We start from the raw sequence: 13,350 nt of genomic DNA, 5'->3' as shown, positions 1-13,350 counted from the left end.
GAACTAGCAATTTTATATTTTAACATTTCTTTTCCTGGTTTGATTCCTGTAATTCAGGGTTGAGCACATTTACAGAAAGAGAGGATATAGTCTTTCTTATATCAGCTATTGTACCTACCCCAGAATTATTTGAAGGTTTCCTAAAGTCTTTCATCTCTATTTAGTTTATAATTTTGAATCTTTATTAAAAGAAAAGCTTCTCAAGTGGCCTTATGTAATGCATTTTCTATTTTTATTTTTTAAAATTTTATACCACTAGGTTATTTAAATCTTTTCTAATCTGCTACTTTGAAACATTTTCTTCCATAAGGTTAACAATTAATTGAATTAATTGGTACATATCTGTGGTGATGAACAATAAGTATGTAATCACAATCCTGAATTCTGCAGAAAATATTTTGCCTGAATCTCTGAAGTTTAGGAAAACCATTAATTATAGCTCTTAATTTGGCTCAAGGTTTTAATTCAACTTCCGTAGATCTGACTTGTGTTCTACAAATTTAAAATGTGGTCTTCTTTTCTAACGAAAACTCTGAGAACAGAATAGCTCATTTGAAAAAAAAAATCAGGTAAAGTTACACAGAAAAAGAGAAATGCAAAGATAGTAATTTTTAAAAAGTTATGAAGGCTTTTACAGAAACTACATTGGAATTTGAATTTTATTTAGCAATCTCAGTATGCCAATTAGGGAGCTGAATATTGACTATTTAGTATTTTATCCCCTAATTTGTCTATAACCCCTCTTAAATATTTTAATTTATTGATTATGTGTCATATCAAAAGTTCTTTATAATGGTCATTATTGTTCTAAATATCTATCTATATCTGTCTATCTGTCTGTCTATCTATCTATCATCTATCCATCTATCTATCTATCTATCTATCTATCTATCTATCTATCTATCTGTCATCTTTCTAAACTTTATCAAGGAAATGAGAAGATTTAGAATTAGAGTTTCTGGAAGCAGTTCTTCCAGAAAGAGGTTGAGTCTTTGACATAGACAAACCCCTGACACACGAGAAAGAGAGGCCACTATGATTAGTTTGTGCTTGTGAGTAGTGGCACTCATTTATTAAATTTAACTCTGTTCCTGATTGGGTGATTATCAGAAGCAAGTACTGACACTGATTGGTTGACATGCAAATACATGTTCACCAAAAAGGTGCTATTGTTGATTGGCTGAACAGGTTTAAAATAGGTTCTGGTAGTGTGCCTTGTTGCCATGACTACAGAACAATGAGTCTTTTCCTAAATTTATGGAAATATTTTTATTCTCAACTTGGGAAATAGTGGCATAAACCAAACACAAAATTTTGTGAAGGAGTTCTTTCCAGAACCTGAGACATTTTTCTCTGTGTGTGAAATACAAAACAGACTTTATTCTCCATCTCAAGGGAAAAGACAAGCCAGGCATTTAGGAGCACAGCTCTGTCTCTTTTTACAAGAGGTAGGTAAGGGAAGGTTTCATTCTTCCTTGGTATGTTTATTAGAATCTGATAACTCAGAGGTGCTCAGATGCCACAGACACATCATATATAACAAGAGGGGTGAGACTTAAGGTAAGTAATGTAATATGTGGTAAATAGGGGATGATGGACTCTTCTAAATAATTCAAATGAAATTTATGTGTAAAACACTCTGCTAACTGCCACCACCCCCCACCCCCCCAAAAAAAATTATCTATTGTAGACTTGCCTCTGGAAAATAGCTACATAAAAATAAAATTTTATTAGTTTATTTCTTACTAACTCATCTATTACATTTTTCACCATTTAACCTTCACTGGAAACACAGTTTAGCTTCCTTCTTTTTCTTTCTGTTTCCAAAATCGCAGAATCAAGTTCCACAGAGTGGGATCCATTTATGAGGCTGGTGCTGGAAGAAAAGATTACAGGCTGGAGAATCTCCCATTAGGGTTGTGATGAGATTAGGTTGGGAATGTGATTGTCCAAAGAAAACAATGATGCATTTTTATTTGTGTAACAGTGAGGCATTTTTTTGGGTAGCATTGAGATAACATAAATCATGAAAGATGTGAATGTAGCTGTACCTCTGGTAACAAGAAAGCACTGTTGTTATTGATCAGTAGTAATCTTGGATTCACTTAAAAACTGTTTCTCTCCTCACAGGCTGTGAACCCATTCCTGTCCGCTATCTTGAGTGGAGCAATATCGAATCCATCATAGCCATTGCCTTCTCCTGCTTGGGCATTCTTGTTACCTTGTTTGTCACTCTCATCTTTGTTCTGTACCGGGACACCCCCGTGGTCAAATCCTCCAGTCGGGAGCTCTGCTACATCATCCTAGCTGGCATATTCCTTGGTTACGTGTGCCCTTTCACTCTCATTGCCAAACCTACCACCACCTCCTGCTACCTCCAGCGCCTTCTGGTTGGTCTCTCCTCGGCCATGTGCTACTCTGCTTTAGTGACCAAAACCAATCGCATTGCACGCATCCTCGCCGGCAGCAAGAAGAAGATCTGCACCCGGAAGCCCAGGTTCATGAGCGCCTGGGCGCAGGTGATCATTGCCTCCATTCTGATTAGTGTGCAGCTGACTCTGGTGGTAACCCTGATCATCATGGAGCCCCCCATGCCCATTCTGTCCTACCCCAGTATCAAGGAAGTCTACCTTATCTGTAATACCAGCAACCTGGGTGTGGTGGCCCCTGTGGGCTACAATGGACTCCTCATCATGAGCTGTACCTACTATGCCTTCAAGACCCGCAACGTGCCCGCCAACTTCAATGAGGCCAAGTATATCGCCTTCACCATGTACACCACGTGCATCATCTGGCTGGCTTTTGTGCCCATTTACTTTGGGAGCAACTACAAGATCATCACTACCTGCTTTGCAGTGAGCCTCAGTGTGACGGTGGCCCTGGGGTGCATGTTCACTCCCAAGATGTACATCATTATAGCCAAGCCCGAGAGGAACGTCCGCAGTGCCTTCACCACCTCTGACGTAGTCCGCATGCACGTCGGCGACGGCAAACTGCCCTGCCGCTCCAACACTTTCCTCAACATTTTCCGAAGAAAGAAACCAGGGGCAGGGAATGCCAAGTGAGTTATCTAACTTGGTTTGCGCTCGCTCTCGCTCTCTCGCCTTTCTTTTTCTTTTTCTTTTTTTTTTTCCTATTTAACTAAGTCATGTTCTTCCATTTCCCCAATGTTTTCATTTCCTTTCTTAATCCCCCCCCCTCTCTCTCTCTGTTTAAATCTCACATTCTGTTGGAGTAGAAATGTGGTCCCCAAGGTCTTCTTGTTCTCACTCCTTGGAAAGAGCAAGGAACAGGAAGCAACAACCAGCTGAGCTGAGCTATCCTTATTCTGACCTAGAATTTGCAGTTTCTGTTCTGCTAATTAGTGTTTCCTTTCACATAGATCCCGTCTCTATGGAGTGTCAACACATCTCTGGGGTCTGGCTCAGGGATGCATAAACTCTTTGGTTCTAATTTCTAGTTTAGACCACAGTTGAAGATCGTTTTTGATTTATTTTTATCATTCTGAAGCCACATCACTATTCATCTGGGATGAGAGGAAGGGAATGAAGCACCTGGGGAAATTTTTCAAAATTTAACTGCAACTGAGCACTAAGGATGTCCTGAAATAAGTTCCTTTAAGCAACTGTCATATCATCTCTCTCTTATTTATTAAACTTTACTATAATACATATTGTAAGAAAGATGTTCCATAATGCTACACAAGAATTGAGCTATCTCTACTGTGAGATCATTGTTAGAATGGTTTTCTAGCCGTAAAGCACCAATAGAAATAAGAACCAAATAAAGGTGATGAACCCTGAACTCAAGAGTCAGTGTAAACCTCAGAGTCCAGATTATTTCTATTCTGGTACTTCTTCTGAGTATTTTGTGTAATAAATATGTTCCTATCTGCTTCCTGACTAGATTGCAAAGAAGCATATGCTAAAATTTGCATGAGTCATTTTTTCTGAGACCCATGAAAACAAATTTCATGTAACATTTACAATTTTGAAAAGGAGATAGATGTTTGAAATTCTAAAGATAATTGAATTATCCCAAAATTATGCAGTTTTTCCCATTAACAGTATTTTTATTTTAAAAAATAATGCTTTAAAATGAAGAATTTTAATAGTAATTATTATAGTGTATACATTATTTTATAACTATTTCACCTCCCTGAGCAAGTCAGCAAGATAAGGGGAATGGGTGTTATTTTCCATCACTTTGTAGGTGAGGAAACTAAGCCACTGTGAATTTGTGTGACTCATAAGTGTAATTTCACTTAGCCATTCTTTGCCTATGTCTTAACTGGCATCGCATTTTTCATCTTAACATATGTCAGAAAACCTACATGCCTCAAACTTCTGGGTTTGGTATCTTTACTTGCCAAGCAGCACCACAGGCATCTTTTACAAAAATCATATAATTGGTTTAAGGATCAGACGTGGGAGTCTACAGAAAAATATTTTTTTCTGAAATCCCTAAAGTTTTTAGTTTAAATAAAGACATCCCTAATTTCTTTCAGCGTTAGGAATGAAGCCAATAATTTACATTTACTTCTCACTATCAATTTCAAGTTCTTCATAGAACGCTGATCCTAAAAGTTGCTTAGTCATTTTTTGGCCTTTTCTGGATCTTCCTGCTAACCAGTATCCGTTCAGCAGCAGCCTCCCAGCAAGGAGTTATCAACAAGCATGTGAGCAAACCAGCGCCATGAAATGAGGGAGGAAAAAAAAATAGACACACAGAGTCCAGATGTAAAATGGCCTAACAATTTTCATTCAGAGGAAAAGAACAAGAGGAAACAAAATGAAAACACTCTTTAAACTGGAATGTTCATAGGAATTAAGAGACATCCTTTTTCGCATCCCATATGGCTTTATGAGGGCTCCATCCCACCATGCACTATTACCCAGCTCTCCATGTTTCTAACTTTTCTGCCTTTACGATGGCTCTTTGGAAACTTTCACTTGATTTTTAACCATGGGCCATTGACGAAAGCTGTATTAACCACTTAAGGAAAAGAGAGAACCTATGTGACCAATATCTTGGGATGGTACCCAGGAATACGCATTTCTGAAAGCTCTCCCAGTGATTCTGTGCACAGACCGTATGGGGACCTGTCCAAGAGAGGAGTGACCAATGGAGAGTACACGGTGCTTGCCACTGGGAAAAGACGAAGCTCGCTGATATCACTTTAACTGTACTTAGCCCTGCTGTAGCAGCTTGGCTATCCATTCAATTTCTTACACCCACCCCTGCCTTCCTTATAAGGTGACAATGCTCCGTTCACTATTATGAATTTAGAAATTCATTTCATTTGTAATCTTGTTTTTAAGAGAAAAATCAGCTTGCTCTAACTGGACTGGTTGTCTAAGAAGTGCTGGTTTCACCAGTAAATTGCTTGGCTAATGGCAATAATTGATCGAGCACTATTAGATTATTACAGTAAGAAATATACTTCTAATTAATAATTATAACATGCAGCTTTCTTAGTACAATCTGTAGCTTCTTCCAGGTGTGCTACACAGCTGAGCTGACCCTCAAAGGGTATTTGAGGCTAAACTTCTATGGAAAACAATCATACATTTATGCATTTTTTTCTCATTTATTCTACTGTTGCTTCTCTTATAATTTTCTCTGAGACTGTACTTTTAAAATATAATGATAATCTCAGTGCCTATATTTTTACCTTTTTTATTGCTATGTTATGTTTTCCTGGTTTGCCTCCAAAGTTACAAAAAATCACAAACAATCTAATATTTTCTACAGCAACAAAAATCTAGCAGAGTCTTGCCAAGCGAAGCAAGGGGCTCGGAAACCAGAGAACAAACACATCACCCAATGAGTTTATTTCCATTCTGGAAGTGTAATTCCTACATTTATGGTGCACTGAGGGTATTCGGCAGCCTGCATATATAGCTATAAACACAGAACGGATGCTGTAGTGAAGAGCTTCCAACTGATGTATCTGTTTGAATATTATTCTGAGGAGTTGCAAGTCCAACTATATTCTCGTAACAGGCTTTTTCTGAGATACATGGGTGGGTGCTGTTGTGGGTCTGTTTTTGCAGTTTACTTCCATTTTTTAAAAATTTTATTCACAGCCACATATCAGATGCAACCAAAGATTTGGGCAATTGCTCTTTATTTTCTGAAATGTAATTTCGGAGGTTAATTAAATTGGTTGTTTGGGTTACTTGAGTTACTGAGAGTGAGAAGTCCTATTGAGCATAATCCTACCCTGGCAGATCAACTGAATAGTAGATTTGCCTAGACATTTCTAATTTCTCTAGGTGTTAGTTTAATGTATCTGAATGGGAAATTTTGCAGGCTTAACCTAATATAAAAATATTGGTAAAATTCTCTTGGTTGGCAATAGGAGAAAGACAGAAATCCATAGACATTCATAATTAAGTAAATCATTTAGATCCAAGTTACTTATCACTTCCTTTTAAAGCCAAAATGAGTTAATATCATGTAACTGAAAAATTAAAATATTATGTAAATAATGTTTGCTTTAAAAATTATTATATCAATGACTAAATGTCAAACTAACATTTCTAGCTATTTTCAGGATAAATAACCTCAATGTGGTTATTTGGCACAGGGAACTAAAATGTGACTATATACTTCCTATGACCTTTGCATGCAGTTATAACTGCATGCAAAACTAAAACAATTACAATCACCAAAAAAGGATTAGATTTATGCATGGAAGTAATTTTAAAACATAGAATTCTAAGTAAATATCATATTGTTATATTCCTGTGGTTGCTTCTTAAACATTTGAATATATGATTCTATTGAGCACAAGAACTAAGTGAAATAGTACTAAGTAAAGTAATGCTTTGAGGAAATGTTCCTCTTGGTCTACTAGAAACCATTTTTATCCACAAGCAGAGGTAAATAAGCCTGCAGTATCAGTGATTATGCCCTGGGTAAGAATTTTAATTTGTCTTTCCTTCTTTGATAATGAAAGGAAATATGATAGTGAGCCAAAAGAAATCACAATCAAATACAGATAACAGGTTCTCTTTCATAGAAAGAACTCATTTACTATTCTAGTTTGTAAATAAAAAAATCTGTCAATTTGAAGTTATTTTTTCCTTAATAATACATGAATGGCTTTAAAAGTTACTGTAATCCTTCACTTGCTTTCATAGTAAATATCAGAAGATTTTATCAATGTACTTGACATATAATTTTACTACTTAGAGTAACATTTATGGAAGATCTACTGTTTATTCATTTATTCAATCAATCACTGATTCAACAGTAAGCTTAACAGCACTTAGGTACTTGATAAGGTGCTAGAGAATATTCAGGATAAAAAGATATGAGGCAGGCACTAACTGTACCAATCTTGCAACATAGTAAGGGAGACGCTCAACAATATGACTAAGTATACTGAATTAGGTGTCATAATAGAGGACCAATATAGCATTATGAGTGTCCAGGGAAGAAAGAGATTAAGTCCAGCTAATGGAGCAGTATCTGTGGAAGGATGGGAAAAGATTTCTTAATAAAAATGACATTTGAACTTGACCTTAAATGATGTTTTTCAACGAGATAAATTATGCTATGATGAGACCATTTCACATATGGAAAATAATGTGAGTGAAAATTCAGAAATGGTAATGCACTTTCAGGTTGTAACATAGAATCTGGTATGAATGAAGTATATGGAGAAGTACGTATAGTGGTGGGTAAATTTGTAAGTGCAGAAAGAAGACAGATTATATGTAATGATCAATGTTCTATGAAGCTTAGGTATTTTTTTTATATAAACCACAAGGTACATTAAAGATTTTTGTGAAGTTTTAGGATTATGTGTAAGCTTTTCAGGAAGAGATTGACTATAGAATGACTAGTTACTAGAGTGTTACAGTAATCCAAATGACAGATTAAAAATAAAAGCCTTAAACTAGAGTAGTACGATATTAGGTTGGTGCAAAAGTTATTGTGGTTTTTGCAATTATTTTTAACCTTTTAAACCACAATTATTTTTGCACCAACCTAATAGAATGAAAGTCAAACCCAAAGCATGCATGTGAAAATTTTTTCTGAGCTTGCTTCATTCAAACTGAAATATTGATTTTGACGAAGGAAGGGATGAAAAATAGAATTCAACTCTCATGATTTGAGCCTGGGGGACTGGAAAAACACAGCTACCATAAAAACAGATCAGGACTGCAGGAGTAGACTTAGAGAGATGTTGATGATTTGGGTTGCAGACTTATCAATTGAAAATACTATAAATGCATCCAAATAGAGGCATCATAACTTATTTAGATATTTAAGTCAGAAACTCAAGACAAAGGTCTAAGCCGGAGTTTTAGATTGAGGGCTCAATTGTCAGAATGTTTAAAGTGGCCAAAGCAGTGATCTTTAAGAAGAAAAAGGAGGAAGAACATTAGGGAACACACTTAAGAGGTAAGATAAATAAGGAAAATTGGAAGGCAATAAACAAAAGGGAATCAAACAAATGAAAGAAACAGAGGGACTGTAGTATCATGGAAACCAAGCAGGAGACTATATTTTAGGCAGCTTGGGTTGTCATAGTGAAATCCTACAGACTGGGTGGCTTAAACAACAGACATTTATTTTTGCACAGTTCTAGAGACTGAAAGTCCACATTGAGGTGGCAGCATGGTTGATTTCTGGTGAGACCTCTGCCCTTGGGTTGCAGACAGCTGCCTTCGAGCTGTGTGCTCACATCCTCTGTCTCTGCAGACATGGAGGAGAGGGGGCAAGGAGAGGAGGGAGAGAGAGCGCTATCTGGGGTCTCTTCTAATAAGAGCACTAACCGCATATGAGAACATCACTCTCATCACCTCATCTAACCCTAATTACCGCCCAAAGATTCACCTCTTACTAAAATCACACTGAAGGTTAGGACTTCAACATATGAATTCGTGGAGTAAACACCTATTCAGTCCGTAAGAGAAGATAGAACTTTGGATCCTTGAGATCCCCAAGGATGGCGACTGTGTGATTATTCTTCAGTGGTTTCAGGGGTGTGATGTGGGTAGAATTTCATTGCAATAAGTTGAGGAGTTTGGCATTAAAGGAATTAAGTTTAGACAGTATTTGAGGAGGCTGTGGAAGAGGGAGGAGTGGTATAACAAAGGAGAAATTTAAGCTTGATTGTAATATTTGAGAAAGGAGCCAACAAAGAAAAATTGAAAATATAAAAAAAGATCACATGGTTTAGGCTGGGTGACCAGGCCCATTAATATAGAGCCATTGACATTGATTGACAACTGTGACAATGAAGTGCCAACTCTTAAAAACATACTACCTGTGTATTGCTTGATTTAAAAAAAAAAAAAAAAAGATGGAAAAAGGAATTGGGAATGTACAGGAATTTTCATTAAAATTGGAATATATAACTCTTACTAGTAATTTTATCAGACCTCTGGACTTCCAAACATTGATTGTAAGATTTGAGAAGAGACAAATAAGGGAAAGTGGAAAGTAAGGTGTAGTTTCCTGGCAGTGTTGCTGGTGCTGGAAGGTTTTGCCGAAGCTCATGAGTACAGGTCTTTTGTAGAAGAAAAAAGGGTGTTTTGGATCCAGAGCCAGACTCAATAGGAGATGAAACAAGTACCTTCATTCAGCTGTGATTGGAATGGTCTAGAAATCCTTGGATCGCTCCATGACAGACAGTCATACTGCCTGGCCTACCAGCATGAGGATATTTTGTTTGGGGTAAAGCCTTACTCCCCCTGAAAAACCAAGCCAAGATGCCTTCACTCCTGGAAAGAGGTAACTCTTTATTACCTAAAAGCACATTTGCCTGTAATTTGGAATGAAAATAGAAATGTAAATTGAGTGTGGAGGAGTTGTTGCTGTGAGACCACTTGTAGAGGCCAGGGGCTCAATCAGGGAAAGGATGAATGAATGACCTTAGGACTTAGGATGCGGGAAATGGACACAACTTGTTCCCCATCAGGTGTAGCACATTTGCAGTTGCCATTGTTTTCTTGTTCTTTTTTTCCTCTTGAAAATAGCATACTCACTCTGCAAATAACACAGACAAGCTACTTTTAATACTCATATTCTATGTTTTCAAATTCTAGATTGCATCCATGGGGCACAGATTATGCTACAGCTTCAAAGAGAACACAATTCCTTTTGAATATAGTTCACCATTTATATTTCTTTCAAGTTCAAATAAACTTGCATGACTGATACATATTCAAGTTCTCAAACTTAATATTTTATCCTCAAATGTTAATAACGTGTAGTTACTAAACTGAATTCAGAAACTATATAAACATCCATAATGGCCTAAGGGAGGTACATATAACACCTTTGTGCAAATAAAGAAACTAACAGCCATGGAAAAAGTGGAAAAGCTTGAGGCCATTTTAATAAGAGGAAGACGTGAACCTCAGATAATTATTTCCTGGATGAAATCATTTATTTCCTTTAGTCTAATAGTTATTTAAGTCTGTTACCTCAATAATATACTTATCTATTCATGCATTCAATAAAATGAATGAGACATGGATCCTGCCCTCAAGAAGTTTATAACTTATGGGTATAATATGGCATTACAGTAAAGTTGGGTGAGTGAAATGATAGGAAATGGTCTACTGTGGTGATTCAGGTGGATGGGTAAATTTAAAGTCAGTTTATTGAGTCTAGTTTTGTTTGCTGTTTTTCCTGTTGTTTTTGCAAGGTCCAACTCTATGTAATAAATACTTTTTTTTTTTTTCCTGGACCCACTCTATGGAACAGTCACATGTTAAGTGAAAGAAACTACCACAGGACACATTGGAAGCCTAAAGGCTAAACCTGACGGTGGATATTCTCAGATCATGAGAACAGAACCTACAAGGTCACTATCTAGTACTCTGGCTGAAAGTTATAGCAGCCAACTTAAACTATCCTGAGTAAATGTGCTTTCATTTTATAGAAATGAATGGAAATATATATATATATGTAAAGAGTATAGTATAGTGCCTACCTAGCACATAGTAAAATCTCAATAACTGTTAGTCACATTAAAATTATGAAAATAGGGGCGTGTGCATGAAAGGTCATATATTCACATAAAACTCTGCATTACGCTGTCATGTAAAGAGAGCTCTAAAACCTGAGTATATGCATAATCATTATTATAATATCAGCTCGTAATATCCATGCCATGTCGAATGGAGGGGCTGTGTATCTGCTGAAAGTAGAGGCATGTAAGTGTTACTCAGTGTGACATGTTTGTAAGGAAGGATACCCTGTTGGACATGGCTTGGCAAACTGTCCATGCCTGGCCACAATTAAAGAAGGGTGAGGTCATTTGCATTCCATCTGTTAGCCTTAGAGTCCACTGTAAAGTGTTACCTACTCAAAAGGGAAACAGGCCATACAAAGCTAGTTCAAGAGCAAAAATATTAACAGCTTGCAAAGTGAAGAAAATGAAAGTACCAGTGGATTTGGAAGTTTCAGATCATGAGAACAGAACCTGTAGGCTCATTAATTAGAATTATTTGGCTGCAAGTTATAGAAGCTAATTAAGCTAGCCTAAGCAAAAGGGAGTGGGGTATTCAATAGAAAGAATGCAAGGAACCATTTCAGGTATCTCTTGGCAACAAGGTTTGGAACGCTCTGGCCCATGTAGGGGACTGGGCTCCTGAGGAGGAGAAAGGCTCCAGGTCTGTATGTCACCCCGTCTCCTGTGTGCCTCCTTGATTTTCTCCGCATACATCTTCTTTGTTCATTTCTTGGGCCCTCATGGTGATTCCAAGGACAACCATCTCAATTCTCCTGAGTTTACATGTCGTTTTAGGTCCAGCTACCCAAAGAGACTGCGTCAATCCTCTCTGTGGTTCCACATGACACAGAGAACTCATTGACTCAGCTTGGCTCAAGAGTCCAGCCCAGGTCGAGGCTGTGGGGACAAAGGGTGGAGTCATAGAGTATAGAACTGTCTTCCCAAGGCCCGCGACTCCTGTTCCTTATGGGTAAGGTCAGGGAGGCAGTTTGCAGAGAAGGGGGTATGATTGTGACATGAGCCAAAGCCCTGCAAGCGTCCATACCAGAGTATGGACCCTCATCCTTTCTTCTCTGCCACCTGAATAAGTCACTTCTAAGTACCAGCATTTTATACGTGGAAAGGTTGAGAAAAAGAAACTATAAAACCTAGCTAGCTAGCCAATCAGCCAAATAATTAATCACTTATCCATGCAAAATGGGAATGACTATTACAAATTCCAGTGCGTATGCCAATGAAGGGGAAAGAAACCGCCATAGCTCTGACCCACCATTTATTGTGAAGGTATGAGGCGTAGAATCAAACAAATTTCACAACTAGACCTTGTCTTTGCTACTTTCTAGAGATTCCTGGCTATAAAATGCTTCTCAGTTGCCTCAAGATGGGGGGAAAAAGACGAACAAAAGAAAGTGTTTTGTATTTTAAAAGAAAATAGATCATTATGACATTGTCTTCTTTAAAAAAAAAAAAGGTTTTATTGGGGAAGGGGAGAAGGACTTTATTGGGGAACAGTGTATACTTCCAGGACTTTTTCCCAAGTCAAGTTGTTATCCTTTCAGTCTTAGTTGTGGAGGGCGCAGCTCAACTCTAGGTCCAGCTGCTGTTGCTAGTTGCAGGGGGCGCTGCCCACCCTCCTTTGCGGGACTTGAGGAATTGAACTGGCAACCCTGTGGTTGAGAGCCCACTGGCCCATGTGAGAATCGAACCGGCAGCCTTCAGAGTTAGGAGCATGGAGCTCTAACAGCCTGAGCCACCGGGCCGGCCCATGACATTGTCTTCTGAATGAATTAAAATACATCATAAATTACAGGGCAACAATAAAATATTGCTTATTGTTAACATTCATAGAATAGAAATAGAAAGTCAGCAAATGTTTAACTAAGTTAACCTAAAACTGTATCTGTAATATGATTTTATTTCAAAGGGGTAAGGGAAAGCTCGTATAATTTAAGGCGACTTAACAATACCCTCTATGCAGATTATTAAGATAAATGAGGAGTCTACTGCAAGCAGAATTAGGCCACATCCCCTGTGTGCTGCTAAACATACTGAAAAACAACTGCTTAAAAGAAATCAGTAACAATAAGAAATACTTCCCTTTCCTGGGGAACAGTAATAAAAATATATACTGTTACCTTACTCCTATGATTTGCTCTCCGACACTGGGGATTAGTGTCATTTTCCACTTGATCAAGCTTTGCACTGATTGTGTTGTTTGGCTCACTTAGGTGGGTATGGGATGTGGAGTAGAAAAATTGTTAACAAAGAAAAAAATGAATAAAGCACAAAAATCATATGAGTATATCAATAGATGCAGAAAAAGCATTTGACAAGATACAACATCCATTTATGATTAGAACAATTAATAA

The 13,350-nt window shown here is 37.5% G+C and overlaps 1 protein-coding gene across 6 annotated transcripts in view; it reads left to right on the top strand.

Moving 5' to 3' along the window:
• GRM1 (glutamate metabotropic receptor 1) overlaps positions 1-13,350 on the top strand; it is a 342,889-nt gene that overhangs the window by 302,499 nt on the left and 27,040 nt on the right. For all 6 annotated transcript variants that reach the window (XM_081045109.1, XM_081045111.1, XM_081045110.1 and 3 more), the window contains one exon: positions 2,131-3,061. In XM_081045109.1, coding sequence (XP_080901235.1) covers positions 2,131-3,061 — 931 coding nt within the window. The remainder of the gene's footprint in view (positions 1-2,130; positions 3,062-13,350) is intronic.

The sequence above is a fragment of the Rhinolophus hipposideros genome, assembly GCF_964194185.1.
Source record: "Rhinolophus hipposideros genome assembly, chromosome: 3".
Classification (NCBI taxonomy): Eukaryota; Metazoa; Chordata; class Mammalia; order Chiroptera; family Rhinolophidae; genus Rhinolophus; species Rhinolophus hipposideros.
This window is presented reverse-complemented; position numbering and strand designations above follow the sequence as displayed.